Genomic DNA, 25,240 nt, shown 5'->3' with positions numbered 1-25,240 from the left:
TATTGTGCATGCTTCGTAGATATCCATCAAAAGATGAGTGATCGTGCATGCTTACGCACGCACATTAAAATATTAAAAAAAAAAATGAATAAATCTCAGGGGTATTTGAATAGTTTAGATAAACATCACATAACCGTTTTTTTTTTTATGGACATTTTAATATGTGCATAGCACTGTGTACCGCAGAGGATCCCGTTCCTTTCTTTTTCCCCCCGCAATGCCAAGAAGTTCATCTTTAAGGTTGTTATATATATTTGACATTTTACATCACAAAAACTCATCTCCTCCTAACGAAAATTAAAAGTTGTGAAGATCCAGATGGACATATATTTAGTACTACATCAACTATTTGCTGGGTGAATCTTGAGTAGTTAAATAGAATCGATGAGTCTAAATAACTTTTTTGACTAATTTTTTTGAGGAAGGTCTTAGATTGTTACAAATCATATCAAAATAGATACAGTCATCATCCATATGGATTAAGAGATATTATAGTACGGATTTATTTGGATTGGCTACAAGTCGATTCTAATATTATGTTTGAATATTTCTGAATCCTTAGTTTGATAAGGATGCTAAGATTTAAATTGAAGTACGTGAGAATTCACATATGGATGTGTTTAATCCTATATTAATTATGCACTAAATAGATCTTGGATACGATGCAATGTTACCCAAATCAAATCTCTACCTTAGATTAAAAGCCACATGTAGTTAGACCGGTGATCTCGCTTGGATCAGACTCTAAGAAAGAATAGGATATTTGTAGAGAAAAAAAGAAAGGAGAAAGATAATTGGAATTGTTATTCATGAAGTCATTCCTCCATATTCTATTTGTAGACACCAAGGCACCCTTCATCATGTCTCTCTAAACCATCGCCACGCATAGCATCTGCAGACTGCCAACAAATCCGCGCTAATTTAAACCATGATAATTGATCAACGAGCCGGGCAACTCCAACATGATGCCGGCCGGCTCCGGTTGCGACCAACACTGCGTTCCGTTGGTTTAGTATTCCACGTACGGAATTTAATGCCGATCGCTCGAAGAATTTTCTACAAAGTCTACTACACCTAGTGATTGGATTCGCCGTGCTCTAGCCGTCCTCCTTGTCGAACCATGAATGGCTTTTGTTGCGTCTACCAGTACCAGCACCTAATGATTGGATTCGTTCGTGGCTACCAATTGAGACATGACAGCCCTGGACGATGCGGAACTGTCAGCTACCAACTCATCTCAGTTTTCGTTTTTTTTTAAAAAATGGATACGAGCGTGATCTGTTTGAGGAAATACCTACAAGAAAATTATTGCAAGCCAAGACCCATATTAAAACCGCACGGGGGCCTCAGCCTAGGTGGCCGGGATTCTTGGTGTCTCTTCATCTAAATAATCCATGGATGTTGGTTTATAAGGAGGGGGAGATCAAACACAACACCACACCATCTCCTCCTTGGCTTCGTACGATTCTCACTCAGTTCAATGGCGGTGGTGCAGGAGCAACAATGCCAAGTCCGGTGCAACAGCATGCCGTCTGTCTCTCACCCCATTGTGTGCAGAGTTGAAGAGGAGCTTCACAAGCTTAAGGCTTGTGTTGCTTCATCCTCTTTATCGGTCGAGATGATGTGCCATGGATTGAGAGAGCTTGGAGATCTTTACAGCTGCATCAATGAGCTTCTTCGCTTGCCAAGTAACCAACAAGTCCTTTCTCATTTGCCACAAGAGAAGTGGTTGGAAGAAGAGCTTGATGGGTCCATCAGATTGCTGGACCTGTGCGGTGCCGTAAGGGATGGCTTAGCTACAAAGAAAGAGCACCTCCAGGATCTTCAATCGGCCCTACGTAGAAGATGTGCTGAAGCTGTCAAAGAGAAAACATACACCTACATTAGCTCCGGGGAAAAGGCAAACAAAGATATCAAGAATTGCTTGAGATCATTGAAGAAAATGGATAGCAAATCTGGATCTTCTATGACCATAAATAAAGATTGCGATCTACCATTGGTGGTAAGGGTGTTGATGAAAGCAAGAGAAATCACCATATCTCTCATCCAATCCATCACATTTTACTTGTCGGTGTCGAGGCCTAAAGCAAAGACCAGCAGGTGGTCTTCTGTTTCGAAGGCATTTCATAAGAAGAAGGTGGCCTGTGAGGGGGAGCGTGACGATACAAGTGATTTCTCGAGGATGCTCTTCTCATTATACGCTTCATATGGATGCATTTCCTGCAAGGATGTTGATAAGGAGAAGGCAGTGAGGGCACAAAACCAATTGCAGACATTGAATGTCAACTTTGATTGTCTTGAGAATGGATTGGATTGCTTATTCAGGCAACTAATCCAAAGTAGAGTCTCTCTCCTTAACATCCTCAGCTTATAAAATTCTCCTGTATCTCTTCAACCCCATGATCAGCATCCACATTTTAAGGATCTGCTGATTAATTTCAGTATTTACAATTTTGTAAATTACTTGAAATTTATAACATACCGCTTTCAATTAATTCAGACATTCAATTTGCAAAAAAAACTTATCTTCGTTATTCCTGGAATGCAAGGATTGTTGGAATATTTTACACCTACATTCTTTAGCTTGTGAGAGTGTGGTAAAATCAAACTATGCATATATTCTCTAATGAGTGGACTGAACTTTGCATATGAATGGATTGTCTATTGGTTTGGGAAAAGATTCAATTCCAAAATCCTTCACACTGTAAATCAAATTCATACAGTGATACTGGCATGTGTTCAACCGAATTCAAAGTTTTTACTCATAGGCTCTTAGGAAACTTTTTCTGCAGTGGTAGGAGCCTCGTGCAATGAGATGACTTTTTCTATTTTTTGCTATCTTTAGAAGACCTAAATCTAGGGAAACTATAATAAGAATATATATTCAGTGTATTAGTCAGTCTATTCTCTTCACATTTATGCTCTTCATGATCTTTTAGCTTCTACTCTTCTTTTTTTTTTGTTGGCCTCCTTACTGAATTTCATATGCTTTTTTATCTTGCAAATAATCCATTCCATACGCATGGATTTTCTAGCTGATGTAGTTTTCAAGTATTTTTAGAAAAAAGATCATATTATTTCTGTTATGAGTTGTTCCTCATCGATACTTTTCTAGCTGATGTAGTTTTCAAATATTCATAGTTAGAAAATAACCAACACCTAAATAGATAGGGAAATAAAAAAAGAAATGAAAACAAGTGAAAGAAGCACTACACTGGTTCTGTCATCATTATACTAAAATTACCAAATTGTTGAAATGACTACTTTGAATGAGATTCACAACTCTTGACCCCAAATGCCTCCTCTCATTGCATATGTGTCACATGTTGCATGCTAACCATAAAAATGGCAGATGCTGACCTTAAACCAGAATTCGAAATGCTAATATGATTTCTGTAGAAAAAAGGAATACGCCAAACAACAAAGGAGAAATTCTCCCTGGAAAATCTGTATTGGCAACTAACTCATCGAGTACAGTGGTGAGGGTGTGCCATGGAGGAAGGTCTCCCTATAGGTAGAATTCTTGGGTCACTGACCCTGATATTGGGGGGTGTAGTGGGGGCAAGTTGTTAATTTAGCTTAGAAAATAATTGTGGGCTGTAAGTTTCCTGAATTCACCCCTTTTTTTCTCTCTCAAAGAAACACCTGGTTACGACCATTTTTTCAAGAATAAAGATGGCTATCCAAATCAATTCATTTCATGATGTGCCACCATATTATCAGTGGTAGAAACATGGGTCGCTTACAGATGTTCCACCATTTGTTATTTAGTACTGCACTCCAAACTTGCGACTGCCATGCATGGAGTCACACTGGCATGCCAAGGCTTTCAGATTATGATCAGTGTGATGGCATAAGGAAGAACTTGTGATGATGCATGAGAAAATGCATGCATGTTTGGCATGACTAGGTGACTTTCACCTGCACATGCATGTACACCAAACAATAATTACACAGCTGAGAATATGCACAAACATCACTGATATATAATAATAAGTTGTTTGCGGACTTCAGGTAGGCCAAACTAATAAGAAGGATGATCATTAATCAATCAGCTAGAGACAGGTCAACCATGGTGCGGCTTTGTTTCCAACTGATACCAAGAGTGATGTAGACAGATCGGTTCAGTCCTGTGCCAGATATTATATTGCCTAATAATTGCAGATGTAGTTTTTGATGCCAAATCCTCCAATAATTCTTGAAAGACTGTTGGTACGTCGCCCCAATCTCATCCCTTCTACATCTTATAATGTGATTCCTGTCAGTTTCCAATCTTTCTTGCCAAACCATTAATGGCCTTGGTTGGATCCATCGCTATTATATGACACTTGTGTGCAGTGGCTTGCTGCTAATAAATGAAACATAACAGCTATGGATGATGAACAGGTGCCAGGCATTCGATAAAGAAAGAGATAAAGCACAGACCTGTTTCAATAAATCCCCACAAGAACCACACTGCAAGCTAGGACCTACATATCATTGATGAGCTTGGCTTGGGTGGCCAAGATTCTTCATGTCTCCGCATTCAACCAATCAATAGGTGTAGGTTTGTAAGTAGGGGAGCCAAGGGTCAAAAGCAACAACACACCATCCTCTTCCTTGCCCCTTGTTCAATTCTCACTCCATTCAAAGAGTTCAGAACAGGAAGCAAAGATGGCTGACTTCTGCGCAGTCCCGGTGCAACCTTGCCATGTCCAGTCCAGCAGCTTGCCATCAGCTTCTTGCCCCATTGCGCTCAAGGCTGAAGACGAGCTTCACAAGCTGAAGACTTGTGTGAGTTCATCATCTTTATCAGCACAGATGATGTGCAATGGGTTGAAAGGGCTTGGGGATCTCCATGACTGCATAAAGGAGCTTCTTTGCTTGCCAAGCAACCAACAAGTTCTCTCCCATTCATTACAAGAGAATTGGATAGAAGAAGAACTTGATGGGTCAATCAGATTGCTGGATCCCTGTAGAGACATGAGGGATAGCTTGGCTACAACGAAAGAGCATGTTCAGGACCTTCGATCAGCTCTACGAAGAAGAGGTGACAACGTTATCAAAGGCAAGGTACATAGCTACATTAGCTCAAGACAGAAGGCAAACAAAGATATCAAGAATTGCTTGAGATCATGGAAGAAGTTGGCAGGCAACTGTGGATGTCCTTCTGACATCAATAAAGATTGCAATCTATCATTGGTGGTTAGGCTGTTCATATCTCTCTCCTCCAATCTTTGTTGTCATTCTGGTCGGCGTCAAGCCCTACAGCAAAGACCGGCAGGTGGTCTTTTGTTTCAAAGACATCGCACAAGAGGAAGGTGGCCTGTGAAGGGGAGAATGAGGATACAAGTGATGTCAGAATCATGAGCAGCTTGTGCCATGCTTCATATGAATGCATTTCCTGCAAGGATGTTGATGAGGAGAGGATATTGAAGGCACAAAATCAATTGTGGACATTGGAAATCAACATTGAAGGTCTTGAAAATGGATTAGAGTGCTTGTTCAGGCAAATAATCCAAAGTAGAGTCTCTCTTCTTAACATCCTCAGCTTATAGAGTTGGCCTGAATACCCGTTGAACCACATGTTCAGCATCCACATTTTAAGGACCTGCTCATTAATTTCTGTCATTTTTGTAAGCTAAATGAAAATGTACAAAGTATTGTCTTCAGTGAAGTCATACATTCAATTTTGCAAAGTTTTATCTTCTTTATTTCCAAGAATACGAGGACTTGGAATATTTTACACACTCTTTAGCTTGTGATGAACGGGGTTGATTCAAGCTTTGCATTTGTTCTCTTACCAGTGGATTGAATCCAAGTAGCTTTCATAGAGATTTCAGATCCAAAACTTTTAATAACATATACCAGACTCATATAGCGATGGACAACGTTTAGCTGAATTAAATTTTTAACTCTTGGAACTCTCTTGCATTTTAGCCTGTTGATGAAGAGCACAAACTGAGAATATCAAAAGACAGAGACATATAGCCTATTGAATCTATTATTTCCCTTGAGGCTTTCACTATTTGTTGCAATAACCATCATATGACTGATCAAAGTTATCTTATTCATTTATCAGTGGCATCAACTTTCATGAGATCCTTTCCTACAATGATATCATTTTTAGGTCTCGCTCCTTCCTCAATTTTACATCATAAATAATGTTATTGTTAAGAGTGGCATCACTAGTGGGCGTTAAGGATGCGTTTGGTTAATCATTAAAAAAATATTTTTTTTTTATTTTTTGATTTTTAAAAAATAAAAATCAAAAAGTAATGTTTAGTAACACTATGAAAAGTAAAAAATAAAAATCAAAAAAATTAAAATAATTACTTTATATGCAAAGCAAAAATTTTTTGCTTTCAAAAACTTGCTTTTCTATTTTTTTTGCTTCCTTACATCTAAAATGCCAAATCAAAAAATAAAGAATCCGAATCTTCTTCTTCATCGAGCTCTTCATCTCCCCACCCCTTTCTCCCTTCCTTCTCGAGCCCTTCACCTATCGTCCCCAAATATTGCTTTTTACTTTATAGCAACGTAGTTACCAAACATATTTTTTACTTTTTTGTTTTTACTCAATAATAAAAATAAAAAAATAAAAATAATTTTTAAAAATTAAAAATTAAAAATCAAAAAGTATAACCAAACACATCCTAAAATTGCAAGGATAATTTCTCCAACATGGGGTAATGCCAAATAGGATGAAGTCTTGAATCAAGAAGTATCCAAAGTCCAAAAAGACAGGGAAAGGAAAAAAGAAATGGACAACGTAAGTTGCCTAAAATAAAGATGTGAAAGGAAGCATTGGTTCTATGCTAATTAATAAACCATGTCAAGGCTTGTTGGGATATACCGACCGACGACCTCGACGGACGACCCTGACCCCGACCGACTCCGACGGACGACTCAGATTGGCCGATCGATCGACCGACCGACCGACTCCGACGGACGACTCCGACGAACGACTCCGACTGGCCGACCGATCGACCGACCGACTGACCGACCGACCGACTCCGACGGACGACTCCGACGGACGACTTCGACTGGCCGACCGATCGACCGACCGATCGACCGACCGACCAACCGGCCGACCGACCGACCGACTGGCCGACCGACCGACTGACCGACCGACCGACTGGCCGACCGACCGACCGACCGACCGACCGACGGCCGACCGACCAGGAAGTCTGATGGCCGACTCTCGCAACATGCCCGGCTGACCATCGGAAGGGCCCGAATCTCCACTCGGCGCCACACAACTGGCCACCGACCTAGGGTCGGTCGACTCCTCCGATCGTCATATAGCCGCCAGAGCCTGTCAGCCCTGACAGCGACATGCGGCACTGCCACCTAAGGGCATTATCCCGCCTAGGGCATTGTCAACCCTAGCGATTTGACAGCCCCACGGCGATGTGACACTTTCACGGCGACTCTGACAGTCTACAATGAGTTGACAATTTCTCAATTGTCCGCGCTATTAATGACGGCGCCATACCACGCTCCACTATAAATATCGGGGAAGGCAACAGTGCAGGGACACCCCGGGAAAACCACAGGCTTGCTCCCCCTTCTCTCTCTCTCGATTGAGCTCTCTGTCTTCATTTCACTGTTGCCCAGTCTCCTCTCTGACTTGACCGTCGGAGGGTCCCCGCCGGAGCCGCTTCCGGTCAGTGTGGACTTCTCGTTTTTGCAGGTGCACGTTCCCCGACGATCGGACGACGAGGCGATTGGCCGCAACAGATTGGCGCGCCAGGTAGGGGACAGAATGACGAAGACAAGAGCCCAACGATCGAGGATCACTGGATCGGCAAGGCGCTCTTCCCGTCGGGAAGAGGCCTCCCCGCCACCACCGGCGGCGGAGCCCAGCTCTCCGCGCCCGGCAGTGACCACGGAGGCGCAGATTGCGGCCATCGTAAGGCAGATGACTGTACTGACGGACGCAGTCAAGAGCCTCCAGCAACAACCGGCGGCCCGTCCGATGCCCTCCAGGAGCAGCCGCCGACGCCCGCGCCGATCTCCGTCGCCTCCGCGCGAGCACCCTCAACAGCGCTCCCACGGAGAAGAGGAGGGACGGTCACGGCGCGATGACCGACGGTCCCCGCAGCCCTCTCCTTCCCTGCTGGAGCGGGCAAGGAAGGAGAAGCGACCGCGCACGCCGTCGGCCTCCCTCTCGAAATCTTTCGGAGACTCCACTCCTGGGGTCTCCCGGCACCGACGAGCGGACGACTACGAGCGCAGGTTCGAGGAAATCGACCGTCGGCTTGCGCAGTTGCAGGTGGACGGCCAGAAGTCTTCGAACGACGTCGACTTTCGGACCGCCCAACCTCTCTCCTGACTCATCCTCGATGAACCGATCCCCAGTCGGTTCAAGATGCCGCACGTGGAATCTTACGACGGCTCCACCGACCCAATCGACCATCTGAAAAGCTACAAAGCTCTCATGATGATTCAAGGGGCAACCGACGCTCTCTTTTGCATCGGCTTCCCCGCCACGCTCCGCAAAGCTGCCAGGGCCTGGTACTCCGGTCTTCGATCGGGAAGTATCCACTCCTTCGGACAGCTCGAGCATTCCTTCGTGGTCCATTTCAGCACCAGTCGGAAGCTGCCACGAACCTTGGACAGTCTTTTCTCCCTCAAGCAGAGAGAAAATGAGACTCTACGATACTTCGTGACGCAATTCAACGCGGCCACGCTTGAGGTCCGGGACCTCAATGGAGACATGGCCATCTCGGCCATAAAACGGGGGCTAAGGACATCCCGGTTCACCTACTCCCTGGACAAAACCCTCTCCCGAACATACGCCGAACTGCTGGAGCGTGCGTACAAGTACATGCGCGCGGACGAAGGAGCTTCCGATCGGCGCCTGACTTAAGCCACGAGCCGAAAAGAAAAATGGAAGAAAGGTCGGGCCCATGCTAAACCCAGTAGGCCCTCCACCGATAGACGGGTCTTGCCCCGACGATGGAGTCCGAGACCGACGCATCGCAGGTATGACTCCTACGCCCCTCTCCCCGCTCCTCGTGCGCAGATCCTGATAGAGATCGAAGGAGTGGAGAATCTACGACAGCCTCGGCCTCTGAAGGCAAAAGGCCCCGACCAACATGGCCGATCATCGACCGTCGAACCGACGGCCTCGGCCTCTGAAGGCAAAAGGCTCCGACCAACATGGCCGATCGTCGATCGCCGAATCAACGGCTCGATCATCGATCGTCGAAATCGACGGTCTCAGCCTTTGAAGGCAAAAGGCCCCGACCAACATGGCCGATCGTCGATCGCCGAATCAACGGCTCGATCATCGATCGCCAAAATCGACGGCCTCAGCCTTTGAAGGCAAAAAGCCCCGACCAACATGGCCGATCATCGATCGCCGAATCAACGGCTCGATCACCGATCGCCGAAATCGACGACCTCGGCCTCTGAAGGCAAAAGGCCCCGACCAACATGACTCGATCATCGATCGTCAAACCGACGGCCTCGGCCTCTGAAGGCAAAAGGCCCCGACCAACATGGCCGATCATCGATCGCCGAATCAACGGCTCGATCATCGATCGCCGAACCGACGGCCTCGGCCTCTGAAGGCAAAAGGCCCCGACCAACATGGCCGATCGTCGATCGCCGAATCAACAGCTCGATCATCGATCGCCGAACCGACGGCCTCGATCTCTGAAGGCAAAAGGCCCCGACCAACATGGCCGATCGTCGATCGCCGAATCAACGGCTCGATCACCGATCGCCGAAATCGACGGCCTCAGCCTTTGAAGGCAAAAGGCTCCGACCAATACGGCCGATCGTCGATCGCCGAATCAACGGCTCGATCATCGATCGCCGAACCGACGGCCTCGACCTCTGAAGGCAAAAGGCCCCGACCAACACGGCCGATCGTCGATCGCCGAATCAACAGCTCGATCATCGATCGCCGAATCTATGACTCCGTCGTCGGCCTGATCGACGAATCGCCGAACCAATGGCTCAATCTACGTCTCGATCATCGAGGACATATCGGATTCTACAACGGAGATTGAAGGAGCGGAATATCTACGACGGCCCCCACCTCTGAAGGCAAAGGGCTTCGACTAATGCGGCTGGCTAACTTGCCGACTTAGCTTCAACTAAAAAAGGCAAAATGTCAAGACGACCGCAGTCGCATTCGCGACATACCGATCTGGTCACGACCGATCGAAGGATATTCGGCTTGCCACCGTTTATCATACATTCCGACGCATACGTCCGACCAAGGGCCGGACAATGGATATTCGACTTGCCATCGTTATCCTATCCGAATACGTCGGACGCTACTCGACTATCAGATTCTGTGGAATGATCATGTCGACGAGCGACGTTCGGAGGTTGGCCGACCTCCGACCCGACGTGCATGCTCGATCTACAGTCGGGACGATCGATATTGGATCGTTCGTTGATGTGATCGCCAGAGTCGGGGCAGGAAAAGATGGAAAACCACTCCTTTCGTCCGAAGCCGTCGCCCATGTGTTCACGCGAGCCAACACGACATCGGGCTCAGGAGTGGGGGGGGGGCAACTGTTGGGATATACCGACCGACGACCCCGACGGATGACCCTGACCCCGACCGACTCCGACGGATGACTCCGACTGGCCGACCGATCGACCGATCGACTGGCCGACCGACCGACTCCGACGGATGACTCTGACGGACGACTCCGACTGGCCGACCGATCGACCGACCGACCGACTCCGACGGATGACTCCGACGGACGACTCCGACGGACGACTCCGACTGGCCGACCGATCGACCGACCGACCGATCGACTGGCCGACCGACCGACTGACCGACCGACCGACCGACCGACCGACCGGCCGACCGACTGGCCGACCGACCGACCGACCGACTGGCCGACCGATCAGGAAGTCTGATGGCCGACTCTCGCAACATGCCCGGCTGACCATCGGAAGGGCCCGAATCTCCACCCGACGCCACACAGCTGGCCACCGACCTAGGGTCGGTCGACTCCTCTGATCGCCGTATAGCCGCCAGAGCCTGTCTGCCCTGACAGCGACATGCGGCACTGCCACCTAAGGACATTATCCCACCTAGGGCATTGTCAACCCTAGTGATTTGACAGCCCCACGGCGATATGACACTTTCACGGCGACTCTGACAGTCTACAGTGAGTTGACAATTCCTCAATTGTCCGTGCCATTAATGACGGCGCCATACCACGCTCCACTATAAATATCGGGGAAGGCAACAGTGCAGGGACACCCCGGGAAAACCACAGGCTTGCTCCCCCTTCTCTCTCTCTCTCTCGATTGAGCTCTCTGTCTTCATTTCACTGTTGCCCAGTCTCCTCTCTGACTTGACCGTCGGAGGGTCCCCGTCGGAGCCGCCTCCGGTCAGTGTGGACTTCTCGTTTTTGCAGGTGCACGTTCTCCGGCGATCGGACGACGAGGCGATTGGCCGTAACAGATTGGCGCGCCAGGTAGGGGACAGAATGACGAAGATAAGAGCCCAACGATCGAGGATCACCAGATCGGCAAGGCGCTCTTCCCGCCGGGAAGAGGCCTCCCCGCCACCACCGGCGGCGGAGCCCAGCTCTCCGCGCCCGGCAGTGACCACGGAGGCGTAGATTGCGGCCATCGTACGGCAGATGACTGTACTGACGGACGCAGTCAAGAGCCTCCAGCAACAACCGGCGGCCCGTCCGATGCCCTCCAGGAGCAGCCGCCGACGCCCGCGCCGATCCCCGTCGCCTCCGCGCGAGCACCCTCAACAGCGCTTCCACGGAGAAGAGGAGGGACGGCCACGGCGCGATGACCGACGGTTCCCGCAGCCCTCTCCTTCCCTGCTGGAGCGGGCAAGGAAGGAGAAGCGACCGCGCACGCCATCGGCCTCCCTCTCGAAATCTTTCGGAGACTCCACTCCTGGGGTCTCCCGGCACCGACAAGCGGACGACTACGAGCGCAGGTTCGAGGAAATCGACCGTCGGCTTGCACAGTTGCAGGTGGACGGCCAGAAGTCTTCGAACGACGTCGACTTTTGGACCGCCCAACCTCTCTCCCGACTCATCTTCGACGAACCGATCCCCAGTCGGTTCAAGATGCCGCACGTGGAATCTTACGATGGCTCCACCGACCCAATCGACCATCTGGAAAGCTACAAAGCTCTCATGACGATTCAAGGGGCAACGACACTCTCTTTTGCATCGGCTTCCCCGCCACGCTCCGCAAACCTGCCAGGGCCTGGTACTCCGGTCTTCTATCGGGAAGTATCCACTCCTTCGAGCAGCTCGAGCATTCCTTCGTGGTCCATTTCAGCACCAGTCGGAAGCTGCCACGAACCTCGGACAATCTTTTCTCCCTCAAGCAGAGAGAAAATGAGACTCTACGACACTTCGTGACGCAATTCAACGCGGCCACGCTTGAGGTCCGGGACCTCAATGGAGACATGGCCATCTTGGCCATAAAATGGGGGCTAAGGACATCCCGGTTCACCTACTCCCTGGACAAAACCCTCCCCCGAACATACGCCGAACTGCTGGAGCGCGCGTATAAGTACATGCGCGCGGACGAAGGAGCTTCCGACCGGCGCCTGACTTAAGCCACGGGCCGAAAAGAAAAATGGAAGAAAGGTCGGGCCCATGCTAAACCCAGTAGGCCCTCCACCGATAGACGGGTCTTGCCCCGACGATGAAGTCCGAGACCGACGCATCGCAGGTATGACTCCTACGCCCCTCTCCCCGCTCCTCGTGCGCACATCCTGATAGAGATCGAAGGAGCGGAGAATCTACGACGGCCTCGGCCTCTGAAGGCAAAAGGCCCTGACCAACATGGCCGATCATCGACCGTCGAACCGACGGCCTCGGCCTCTGAAGGCAAAAAGCTCCGACCAACATGGCCGATCGTCGATCGCCGAATCAACGGCTCGATCATCGATCGCCGAAATCGACGGCCTCAGCCTTTGAAGGCAAAAGGCCCCGACCAACATGGCCGATCGTCGATCGCCGAATCAATGGCTCGATCATCGATCGCCGAAATCGACGACCTCAGCCTTTGAAGGCAAAAGGCCCCGACCAACATGGCCGATCATCGATCGCCGAATCAACGGCTCGATCACCGATCGTCGAAATCGACGACCTCGACCTCTGAAGGCAAAAGGCCCTGACCAACATGACTCGATCATCGATCGTCAAACCGACGGCCTCGGCCTCTGAAGGCAAAAGGCCCCGACCAACATGGCCGATCATCGATCGCCGAATCAACGGCTCGATCATCGATCGTCGAACCGACGGCCTCGGCCTCTGAAGGTAAAAGGCCCCGACCAACACGGCCGATCGTCGATCGCCGAATCAACAGCTCGATCATCGATCGTCGAACCGACGGCCTCGACCTCTGAAGGCAAAAGGCCCCGACCAACATGGCCGATCGTCGATCGCCGAATCAACGGCTCGATCACCGATCGCCGAAATCGACGGCCTCAGCCTTTGAAGGCAAAAGGCCCCGACCAACACGGCCGATCGTCGATCGCCGAATCAACGGCTCGATCATCGATCGCCGAACCGACGGCCTCGGCCTCTGAAGGCAAAAGGCCCCGACCAACACGGCCGATCGTCGATCGCCGAATCAACAGCTCGATCATCGATCGTCGAAACCGACGGCCTCGGCCTCTGAAGGCAAAAAGCCCCGACCAACATGGCTCGATTGTCGATCGCCGAATCTATGACTCCGTCGTCGGCCTGATCGACGAATCGTCGAACCAATGGCTCAATCTACGTCTCGATCATCGAGGACATATCGGATTCTACAACGGAGATTGAAGGAGCGGAATATCTACGACGGCCCCCACCTCTGAAGGCAAAGGGCTTCGACTAATGCGGCTGGCTAACTTGCCGACTTAGCTTCAACTAAAAAAGGCAAAATGCCAAGATGACCGCAGTCGCATTCGCGACATACCGATCTGGTCACGACCGATCGAAGGATATTCGGCTTGCCACCGTTTATCATACATCCCGACGCATACGTCCGACCAAGGGCCGGACAATGGATATTCGACTTGCCATCGTTATCCTATCCGAATACGTCGGACGCTACTCGACTATCAGATTCTGCGGAATGATCATGTCGACGAGCGACGTTCGGAGGTTGGCCGACCTCCGACCCGACGTGCATGCTCGATCTACAGTCGGGACGATCGATATTGGATCGTTCGTTGATGTGATCGCCAGAGTCGGGGTAGGAAAAGACAGAAAACCACTCCTTTCGTCCGAAGCCGTCGCCCACGTGTTCACGCGAGCCAACACGACATCGGGCTCAGGAGTGGGGGGGGGCAACTGTTGGGATATACCGACCGACGACCCCGACGGACGACCCCGACCCCGACCGACTCCGACGGACGACTCCGACGGACGACTCCGACGGACGACTCCAACGGATGACTCCGACTGGCCGACCGATCGACCGACCGACTGGCCGACCGACCGACTCCGACGGACGACTCCGACTGGCCGACCGACCGACTGGCCGACCGACCGACCGACTGGCCGACCGACCGACCGACCGACTGGCCGACCGACCGACCGACTGGCCGACCGACCGACCGACCGACTGGCCGACCGACCGACCGACCGACCGACCGACTGGCCGACCGACCAGGAAGTCTGATGGCCGACTCTCGCAACATGCCCGGCTGACCATCGGAAGGGCCCGAATCTCCATCCGGCGCCACGTAGCTGGCCACCGACCTAGGGTCGGTCGACTCCTCCGATCGCCGTATAGCCGCCAGAGCCTGTCAGCCCTGACAGCGACATGCGGCACTGCCACCTAAGGGCATTATCCCGCCTAGGGCATTGTCAACCCTAGCGATTTGACAGCCCCATGGCGATGTGACACTTTCATGGCGACTCTGACAGTCTACAGTGAGTTGAGAATTCCTCAATTGTCCGTGCCATTAATGACGGCGCCATACCACGCTCCACTATAAATATCGGGGAAGGCAACAGTGCAGGGACACCCCGGGAAAATCACAGGCTTGCTCCCCCTTCTCTCTCTCTCTCGATTGAGCTCTCTGTCTTCATTTCACTGTTGCCTAGTCTCCTCTCTGACTTGACCGTCGGAGGGTCCCCACCGGAGCCGCCTCCGGTCAGTGTGGACTTCTCCTTTTTGCAGGTGCATGTTCTCCGACGATCGACGATGAGGTGATTGGCCGCAACAAGGCTTATTATCATTATATTAAAATTACCAAAATGTCGATAGTTCCTACAGTTCCTACACTGACAACTGTGAACAAAATTCGTGACTCTTGACCAAATCACTTCTCTCACCGCAAATGGTGTCACATATTGCATGTTGACCATGAAAGTGGCAGCCTGGCAGGTGCTTATCTTAACAAGACATTAAGAGCTAATAATTTTGATACAAATACTATAAATAAAGAAAATGCTAAAACAACAAACAAGCAAACAACTCTCATAAATGACTCTGGGAAATCAGCAAGGGCAACTGATTGAGTTTAGGATTGAGGGAGTGGCTGGGAGGCAGTCTTTTTAATCTACAAGTGTAAGACCATGGATTGCATGTCCTCACAAAAGATTCGAGTGGGCAATTTCAAGGAATTTCTTCCTTCTTTCCAATCGAATCATTGAAAAACCTGCAACTATAGGAAACAAAAGAGAATGCTTAGATATGCTTGAGAAAGAATGCCAAAGAAACCTCTAAAAGGATCTTTCCTTTCGACACTTCAATTCCACAATTTCCCGATGTTCCTACATATATAGATTGCGCCTGCCCTACAGCTTTTGGGATCGCATCTTGTTATATTTGGCTCCAAATTATTCTTTCTTTATATATCTCCCGTGACAGTTGGGAATTCTACATCGGCTGAATCTCTATTTTGAGAAGGCTCTCTTCCTTTATAAGTCGGCCACGGGCATCTTTCTTTTGATATACAGGTAAGAGCGGGCGGAGGTTTTTTCTAGGGCTTCTTGTGCGGGCTTGTTTCCTACTTGTTCTCCCGTGCAGGTTTGTTTCTCTGGTCGATCTCTCGCCTGTGCCTCTTGTGCGCGGGTTTTGCTCTCTGGCCGATCTCTCGCCTGCGCCTCTTGTGCGGGTTGCTTTCTGGCTTTCTTCTGTTGGTCTTCGGTTGGTGGTCTTCCTGCCTTCTTCCTTCTCGGTTTCACGGATGCCTTGTGCTGCTGCGGTTGGTAAGGAGGTATCATCTTGATTTTTTGCCGAGGGTTGAGGAAGGTATCTTCATCTCAGGTATTGTTTTATCTTGATCTATTGCCGAGGCTGAGATTGGTTGATCCGATTGGATCTTGGTTGCCTTCTATTCGATATTTTGTTGCCTTCTTGTTGGTTTCGGATAAAGGTATTTTATACCTCATATTGTACCTATTTTTCGGGATGGATTTATAGTGGATTGCTCCTCCTCCCCGTGGATGTAGGCCTTTTGTGCCGAACCACGTAAATCTTGGTTCATTGTCTTTGTTTATTTATGCCTGCAATGTGTTTGGTGAATTGTCTCAAAGAAATTAGATATTAGATCACAAGCCTAGATCGATCCAATCCGGTGCGCGTTGCTTCAACAATTGGTATCAGAGCACTTGGATGGATAATGATAAGAAACCAAGTTTCTCAATGGCTAATGATCCGGTGTCTGTCTCTCACTCCACCACTATCAGGCATGAAGTGGCCGTCTTTGATGGCATGGAAGATTTTTCACTATGGAAAGTAAGGATGAAATATTTGTTGGTTAAAGAAGGTGTTGCAAAAGCCCTTAAGGGTATGGATTCAATCCTGGGAGATAATGAAGCTGTTAAAGAAGAGATTAACGAGAGAGCCCTAGGAACCTTATTTTCAGGTTTAAGTGATAAAGTCCTACGCAATATTGTGGAATTAGATACAGCCAAAAGTGTATGGGAAAAACTAGACAGTTTATACATGGCAAAATCTCTGACTAATAGATTATATTTGAGGAAAAAATTACACACATTTCGTATGACAGAAGGAACTTCACTTAAAGATCACTTGGATGAGTATAATAAGCTCCTGCTTGATCTAGTAAATGTTGGTGTCGATGTAGATGAAGAAGATAAGGCTTTGATTCTAATTTACTCTTTGCCCAAGTCCTTTGAGCATATTACTACTACCATGCTTTATGGAAGAGAAACAATAAGTCTTGAAGAAGTAGAAGCTACTTTGTTATCCAATGAACTTAGATTAAAAGTACAGCTTCAGCATCAGGCTCAGACTCCAGCTCAAGGTCTTACTGTTAGAAGTAGAGATGAACAGAAAAAGGGTGGACAAGGTAGAAGCAAGTCCAAAAACAGATCGAAGTCTAGGCCCAAAAGATCAGATATTTGTCACTATTGCAAAAAGCTAGGTCACTGGAAATCTGAGTGTAGACTTCTACAATCTAAAAGAGAAAAAGAACAAAAGGATAAAGGAACAATCTCTGATACAGCATCAATTGCAGTTTCTTCAGAAAGTCATAGCAGTATATCAGATGATGCAGTATTCACAGCTGCCTGCAGTGTTAGTCATGCTGACACTTGGATAGTGGACTCTGGAGCATCTTTCCACATGACACCTCACAAGGAATGATTCTCTTCCTTTAGATCTTGTGAAGGTGGTACTGTTCTTCTTGGAGATGATGGCATCTGTAATATAGAAGGTATTGGAACAATTCAAATTAAATCAAATTCAAATACCATGATGATATTGGATGATGTCAAATATGTTTCTAAATTAAAAAAGAACCTTCTCTCAATATATGCCTTTGACAGAGCAGGATATGAGGGTAGATGGGGTAGAGGATCTATAATTATCAATAAAGGGGTATTAACTTTATTGAGAGGTAAATTAAGTGGCACCCTTTATTACCTGAATGGCAGTACAGTTGTTGGTCAGGCATCAGCAGTACAATCTTCTCTTGATCAGTTGACACATTTATGGCACCAGAGACTAGGACATATTTCAGACAGAGGTCTACAGGAGCTGAGCAGACGTGGTCTGCTGAAAGGTCAGAAGATTGGTGCACTTGGATTCTGTGAGCACTGCATATTTGAAAAACAACACAGAGTCAGCTTCACTACAGGCGTGCATAGGACAACTGGTATATTAAACTAATTCATTCTGACCTATGGGGACCTGTCCCAATTATATCCAAGGGTGGATCAAGATATATACTCACTTTTATTGATGATTACTCCCGAAAAGTCTGGATATACACCATTAAAAATAAGAGTGATGTATTTGAAACATTCAAATGGTGGAAGTCTATGGTCGAGAGGCAAACTGAAAGGAAGGTGAAAGCTTTTCGGACTGATAATGGTTTAGAATTTTGTTCTACAAAATTTGATGATTTTTGCAAGTCAGAAGGCATTATTAGACATAGAACAACAGTGGGTACACCTCAACAGAATGGTGTGGCAGAACGCATGAACCGAACACTACTAGAGAGAGTCAGATCTATGCTATCTCGTTCAGGATTAAGCAGAGATTTTTGGGCAGAGGCCGCTCACACAGCCTGATATATTATAAACCGATCTCCAGCATCAGCATTAAGCATGAAGACTCCGGAAGAGATGTGGACAGGAAGACCTGCAGACTATTCAATACTCAGAATCTTTGGGTGCCCAGCTTATGCATATGTAAAAGATGGAAAGTTGAACCCCGGGCTAAAAAGTGCATATTTATTGGATATGCATATGGGGTAAAGGGCTATAGATTATGGTGCATAGAGCCAGGATCTCAAGGATTTCTAGTCAACAGGGATGTGACATTTCATGAAACAGCCACTACTTCAAGGCAGCTACAGCCTAATTCTTCTCAAAATGATCAGGATCGGGGTCAGCAGGATAGGAATGTTGTAGATATTGATCAGACTGTTAAATCACAACAACAACAGACAGATGCACAGATTCAGACTCAGGAGGAGGTGACATTACAAGATCAGGATCAGATTGAGAGTATTGCCACTCGCAGACCTAAGCGTCAGATCAGAGCACCTCAAAGGTATGGTTTTGAGGATTCTGTTTGTGTTGAGTTAGTCTATTATGCTCTGAGTGTTGCAGACACCATTGGTGATGAACCGACCACATTTCAGGAGGCCATTAGTAGTTCACGAGCTGATAAATGGATCATGGCTATGGTTGAAGAACTTCAGTCTCTAGAAAAGAATCAGACTTGGGAGTTAGTTAAATTACCAAAAGGTGAGAAGGCAATTGGCTGCAAATGGATCTTCAAAAGGAAAGAAGGAGCCACTCCTCAAGATTTTAGATATAAGGCCAGGTTGGTAGCAAAGGGATACAGTCAACGGGAGGGTATTGATTACAAGGAGGTATTTTTTCCTGTAGTCAAACACTCATCTATCCGTGTGTTACTTGCTTTTGTTGTCTCTCAAAATCTGGAGCTGGAACAACTAGATGTTAAGACAGCCTTTCTTCACGGTGATTTAGAGGAACAGATCTATATGCAACAACCACCTGATTTTGAGGTTCCAAATAAAGAAGATCATGTATGCTTACTCAAGAGATCATTATATGGTCTCAAGCAGCCTCCAAGACAGTGGTACCGTAAATTTGACAGATTTATGGTCGACCATGGATACAGTAGATCTCCATATGACAGTTGTGTGTATCACCAGTAGCTTTCAGATGGGTCCTTTTGTTATTTGTTATTATATATGGATGATATGCTAATTGCAGCCAAGGACATGTTAATCATTCAGAAACTGAAAGCTGAGCTCAGTACTGCATTTGATATGAAGGATCTTGGACCGGTAAAGAAGATACTTGGGATGGAGATTATTCGTGACAGGCAGTCAGGTAGATTTTTTCTTACTCAGCATGGTTATATTGAAAAAGTCTTGGACAGATTTGGTATGTCTACAGTTAAGCCTGTCACTACCCCTTTGCCAGTCATTTTAGACTTTCTGCCAGAGACTCTCCTCAGACTGAGAATGAGGAGAGATATATGTCTAGAGTGCCATATGCGAGCGCAGTTGGCAGCATCATGTACGCGATGGTCTGCACTCGACCTGATATTTCATAAGCAGTAAGCGTAGTAAGCAGATATATGGATAAACCTGGAAAGGCTCACTGGTCAGCTGTGAAATGGATACTTAGATATCTGAAAGGCACTTCTAAATTGGGATTGATATTCTCTACACAGAGTAATTGCATAGTTACAGGATTTTGTGATTCAGATTATGCTTGTGACTTGGACAGGAGAAGATCTTTGACTGGATATGTGTTTACTCTTTCTGGATGTGCAGTCAGTTGGAAGGCTACTTTGCAGTCTACAGTTGCTTTATCTACCACTGAAGCAGAATATATGGCATTGACAGAGGCAGCAAAGGAAGCTATTTGGTTAAAAGGGTTAGTACAAGATTTGGGTCTCGAACAGGATTGTTTAGATATTCATTGTGACAGTCAGAGTGCTTTGCACCTTGCCAGAGACTAGATATATCATGAACGAATAAAACATGTAGATGTCAAATATCACTTCATCAGAGATCTGGTAGAGAAAGGTGATGTCAGACTTCAGAAAATATACACTGCCCATAATCCAGCTGACATGTTCACTAAACCAATCCCTGCAATTAAGTTCAGAAATTTCCTGAACTTGATTGGAATAAGCATTTGGTAATGCCCTATGGGGCTTGTGGTGAGGAGGAGGTTATAAATTTTTTTTTTTACATCTGATATAAAAGGTACAATATTTGTCGCAAGGAGGAGGATTGTTATATTTGACTCCAAATTATTCTTTCTTTATATATCTCCCGTGATAGTTGGGAATTCTACATCGGCTGAATCTCTATTTTGAGAAGGCTCTCTTCCTTTATAAGTAGGCCACGGGCATCTTTCTTTTGATATACAAGTAAGAGCGGGCGGAGGTTTTTTCTAGGGCTTCTTGTGCGGGCCTATTTCCTACTTGTTCTCCCGTGCAGGTTTGTTTCTCTGGCCGATCTCTCGCCTGTGCCTCTTATGCGCGGGTTTTGCTCTCTGGCCGATCTCTCGCCTGTGCCTCTTGTGCGGGGGTTTTGCTCTCTGGCCGATCTCTCGCCTGCACCTCTTGTGCGGGTTGCTTTCTGGCTTTCTTCTGTTGGTCTTCGGTTGGTGGTCTATCTGCCTTCTTCCTTCTCGGTTTCACGGATGCCTTGTGTTGCTGCGGTTGGCAAGGAGGTATCATCTTGATTTTTTGCCGAGGGTTGAGGAAGGTATCTTCATCTCAGGTATTGTTTTATCTTGATCTATTGCCGAGGCTGAGATTGGTTGATCCGATTGGATCTTGATTGCCTTCTATTCGATATTTTGTTGCCTTCTAGTTGGTTTCGGATAAAGATATTTTATACCTCATATTGTACCTATTTTTCGGGACGGATTTATAGTGGATTGCTCCTCCTCCCCGTGGATGTAGGCCTTTTGTGCCGAACCACATAAATCTTGGTTCTTTGTCTTTGTTTATTTATGCCTGCAATGTGTTTGGTGAATTGTCTCAAAGAAATTAGATATTAGATCACAAGTCTAGATCGATCCAATCCGGTGCGCGTTGCTTCAACACATCTTTATATTGAGTGCCCATGAAATTGGTAGTTTTTTTTATTAAAATTTTCTCCTCTCCATACTCTCAGAGTCATTAGACAAGCTTTCTCCGATCGTCTCTACTTGCGGTCATAGGCTGTAGGCCAAACCACATGATTTTGTGCTCCCTCTGCTTTCTTATCATCGGTAAGACTGATTGCTATTGATTGAAGCAAGAAAGATCAGCATCTCTCTCCTCCGATCCATTAGAAGTCACCCCCAGATTGCGAATTAGGATGTTTTTCAGGCGACAGATTCAGAGTAGAGTCACTCTACTCAAAATTCTCAGCTTATTAACTGACCTTGTGCCCATGATCATCATCCAAAATTTAGGAGATTTGCTGATTAAGTTCACCACCTTCAACTTCTTGATATCATTCATCGGATTTCTATAATTACACCATATTGTTGTCCGTTTATCTCATTATATAAGGTGACAATGGATGAACATGTAGGAATTCCTCTAACATCATATGCAGAAGATTAGAACACAAAATTATAGATGCATACCTGTATTTGCCATTGATTTCTAAAGTCCAATCAATCACGGATGCTTACACGAACACCGAAGGCTAAATTTTTCTCCCCAGCTTCTTCTCAACAGGCGACTATTCGATGGACAAGTCTGAGAACTAGTTTTATGATCTTTATAGGAAGTAGAGAGGGGATCTAGTCAAATCTGAAATAAACTCTAATAGACCCTCCCATCACAAGCTTAAAGTAGGTTTAGGCCTATACTGTACCATCCCAACACACTATCTAACATAAGGCCTGCATAGCCCAAAACATATAGATCACCGACAACAATGGGCTAACATGCATGTCCATCAATCCAGATCATATAATCAGTCCGTTTTAATAAAATAAAATAATTAATTAATGGCAGCCCATAATTAAAAAAATTCTCACGTTCTCCCATTTGGGTAATATTAATTATGATTTTAAAATTTTGAAAATATTTTATTTTAAAAAAGACTCTTGAGCTGAACAATAGAAAAGACAGTATGTGGTCATGATTTTTGAAAAATATGTGATCTACAGACGGTACCTTAGAATTGACTCAATCCAATAGTACCAATCATGCTGAATCATGGGAGTCATTGCATCTTTTATTTGACATAAGACCTATCCATGATTATGAACATCACTAACACTATCGACCTGAGTCTTGGTGCGGTAGTGTAGTAAGAAAATAACATCCAAAAATAATCCAAACACATACTATTTTCATTGTCAGTCCTCCAATTTTTCTTCAATATGCTTGGATACATAATAAGCAAGAAAAATTTTAACTGCTTCAACAACAAGCCATTCTGTCTCACATACTCAATATGGTATCAATGACGAAATAGCACAACATATCTAAAACTCGACTCCTGATCTCATATTTTATATAACAGATACATAAATAAAATATCTTCAAGTGTACTAAAATAAATGTGTACACATAATCAAAAAAACTAATATAAATGTACCATCAATTTATCATATCAACAATATATATTAATATTCATCATAAGAGTATGAGATGAAAATATCCATAATAATAAAACATTAATAGATATATATACAAAGTCATTTCTACTAACCAAGTACATCAAAAGAACTCAATATGCCTATATTTTCAACATACCTTATAAAGCATATGGGTCTCAAATCCTTGATCAAAAGATCAGCCAACATGGACTCTATATCTATGTGCTCAATAGTTATGTCCCCTTTCTTCACAAGGTCTTTTATTGTCAGATACTTCAGCTCCAAATATTTAGATCCACAGAAAGATTTATTATTCTTTGTAAAGAACACAACAGCTCTAGTATCACAATAAATTATCAGTGGTCTAGTTGTAAAATGAACAATCCGAAGCCCTGTAATAAGATTCCTCAGCCAAATAGCTTGAGTAGCAGTCCCACAGCAGGTAATAAATTCAGCTTGCATAGTGGAAGAAGCAGTCAGGGTCTGTTTAATGCTCCTCCAGGATACTGTACCTTTAGCCAATATAAAAATATATCCTGAAGTTGATTTAAAATCATCAGAACACCCAGTAAGATCTGAATCTAAACAACCTACCAAATCTAGGTTATCATATCTTCTATACACAAGCATGTAGTCTTTGATTTTCTGTAAGTACCTCATCACTTTCTTTGTAGCAACCCAATATTGGAAGCCTAGATTTGATAGATATCTACCAAGAACTCCCACTATGAAGGCAATATCAGGTCTAGTACAAACTTGAGCATACATTAGACTTCCTATAGCACTGGCATAAGGTATATTCTTCATCTGATCTTTCTCAAGCTCATTCTTGGGGCACTGATCTTTACTGAACTTATCACCTTTGGCAACAGGTGCATCACATGATTTGTAATTTTGCATATTAAATCTTTCAAGAACCCTATTAGTGTATACCTTTTGTAACAAATCTAATAGATGATGTGATCTATCTCTATGAATTTGAATACCTAGGACAAAAGATACCTCTCCAAGGTCTTTCATATCAAAAATCCTAAATAGCATTTATTTGGTCTCACTAAGCAAACCGAAATCACTATTGGCAAGCAAGATGTCATCAACATATAAAACAAGAAAGATAAACTTGCTTTCATTGATTTTGAGATAGATACATTGATCAACCTTACTTTCCTCAAAGCCAAGAGAGGTTACCACTTTATTAAATTTCAAGTACCATTATCAAGATGCTTGTTTTAAGCCGTAGATGGATTTCTTCAATTTATAGAATAAATGCTTTTTTCTACTTTCTTGAAAATTCTCAGATTGTTTCATATACACTTTCTCACTGAGATTATCATTCAGGAAGTAGTTTTAACGTCCATCTAATGAAGCTCCAAGTCATAATGGGCCATTAAAGCCATGATGATTTTGAAGGAATCTTTTAAGGATACTGGAGAAAAAATTTCATTGTAGTCAATTCTTTCTCTCTGAGTAAAGCCTTTAGCAACCAATCTAACTTTAAAATGCTTAATTTTTTTCTTGAGAATCTTTTTTAGTCTTGTACATCTACTTGCACTCAATAGGTTTATAATTATCAGGAGGCTCAACAAGCTCCCATACTTTATTGTTGGCTATAGACTGTATTTTTTCTTTCATAGTATTTTTTCATAAATCAGATTGAGGACAGCTCATAGTAGCATGATATGTTACTGGATCAACCACATATCCAATGTTATAGTCACTTTTCCCAAGATAGACAAACAAATCATCAGGAATAGCAGGTCTTCTATATCTAATAGATCTTCTTAATAGCACCTCCTCAATGGGTTAATTATTTGAAGATTTTCAATAGGAACAGGAGGATCAGGGGCCTGAATATCTACTCTATCAATAGGTGTAGGAACAATATTTTCATATGATGCAAATACAGAAATTGAGACAGTCTAAACTTGACTACTATCAATATTAACAGTCTGGGAAGATTCAACATCAGCCACATCAAGTTCTAAAAATTTTATAGTCTATGACTCTATAATTCTATTACCTCTTCCAGGACTATAGAACCTGTATCCTTTATCATATTCTGGATATCCAATAAAATAACAACAACTGGTTCTAGGGTCAGTCTTTTTCTTTGTCGGATTATATATTCTTACTTCTGCACGACAATCCCAAACCCGAAAATGATTAAGCTAGATTTTCTACTAGTCTAAAGTTTGAAAGATATTTTAAGTACAGATTTACTGAAA

The 25,240-nt window shown here is 45.5% G+C and overlaps 1 protein-coding gene and 1 pseudogene across 1 annotated transcript; both read left to right on the top strand.

The window, feature by feature from the left end:
- The first annotated feature begins 803 nt into the window (after window positions 1–803).
- On the top strand, window positions 804–2,531 carry LOC109506471 (uncharacterized). Its single transcript, XM_019854083.3, has one exon. The coding sequence runs from the start codon at window positions 1,481–1,483 to the stop codon at window positions 2,372–2,374; it is 894 nt and encodes a 297-aa protein (XP_019709642.1). The 5' UTR covers window positions 804–1,480; the 3' UTR covers window positions 2,375–2,531.
- A 1,627-nt stretch (window positions 2,532–4,158) lies between these two features.
- LOC109506456 (uncharacterized) lies at window positions 4,159–5,641 on the top strand (annotated as a pseudogene).
- The last annotated feature ends 19,599 nt before the right edge of the window (window positions 5,642–25,240 follow it).

Source organism: Elaeis guineensis, chromosome 12 (genome assembly GCF_000442705.2).
Source record: "Elaeis guineensis isolate ETL-2024a chromosome 12, EG11, whole genome shotgun sequence".
NCBI lineage: Eukaryota > Viridiplantae > Streptophyta > Magnoliopsida > Arecales > Arecaceae > Elaeis > Elaeis guineensis.
This window is presented reverse-complemented; position numbering and strand designations above follow the sequence as displayed.

Bases quoted from the DNA above. Each gene is read 5' to 3' on its own strand.
- LOC109506471 (XM_019854083.3), top strand. From the start codon at position 1,481: ATGGCGGTGGTGCAGGAGCAACAATGCCAAGTCCGGTGCAACAGCATG.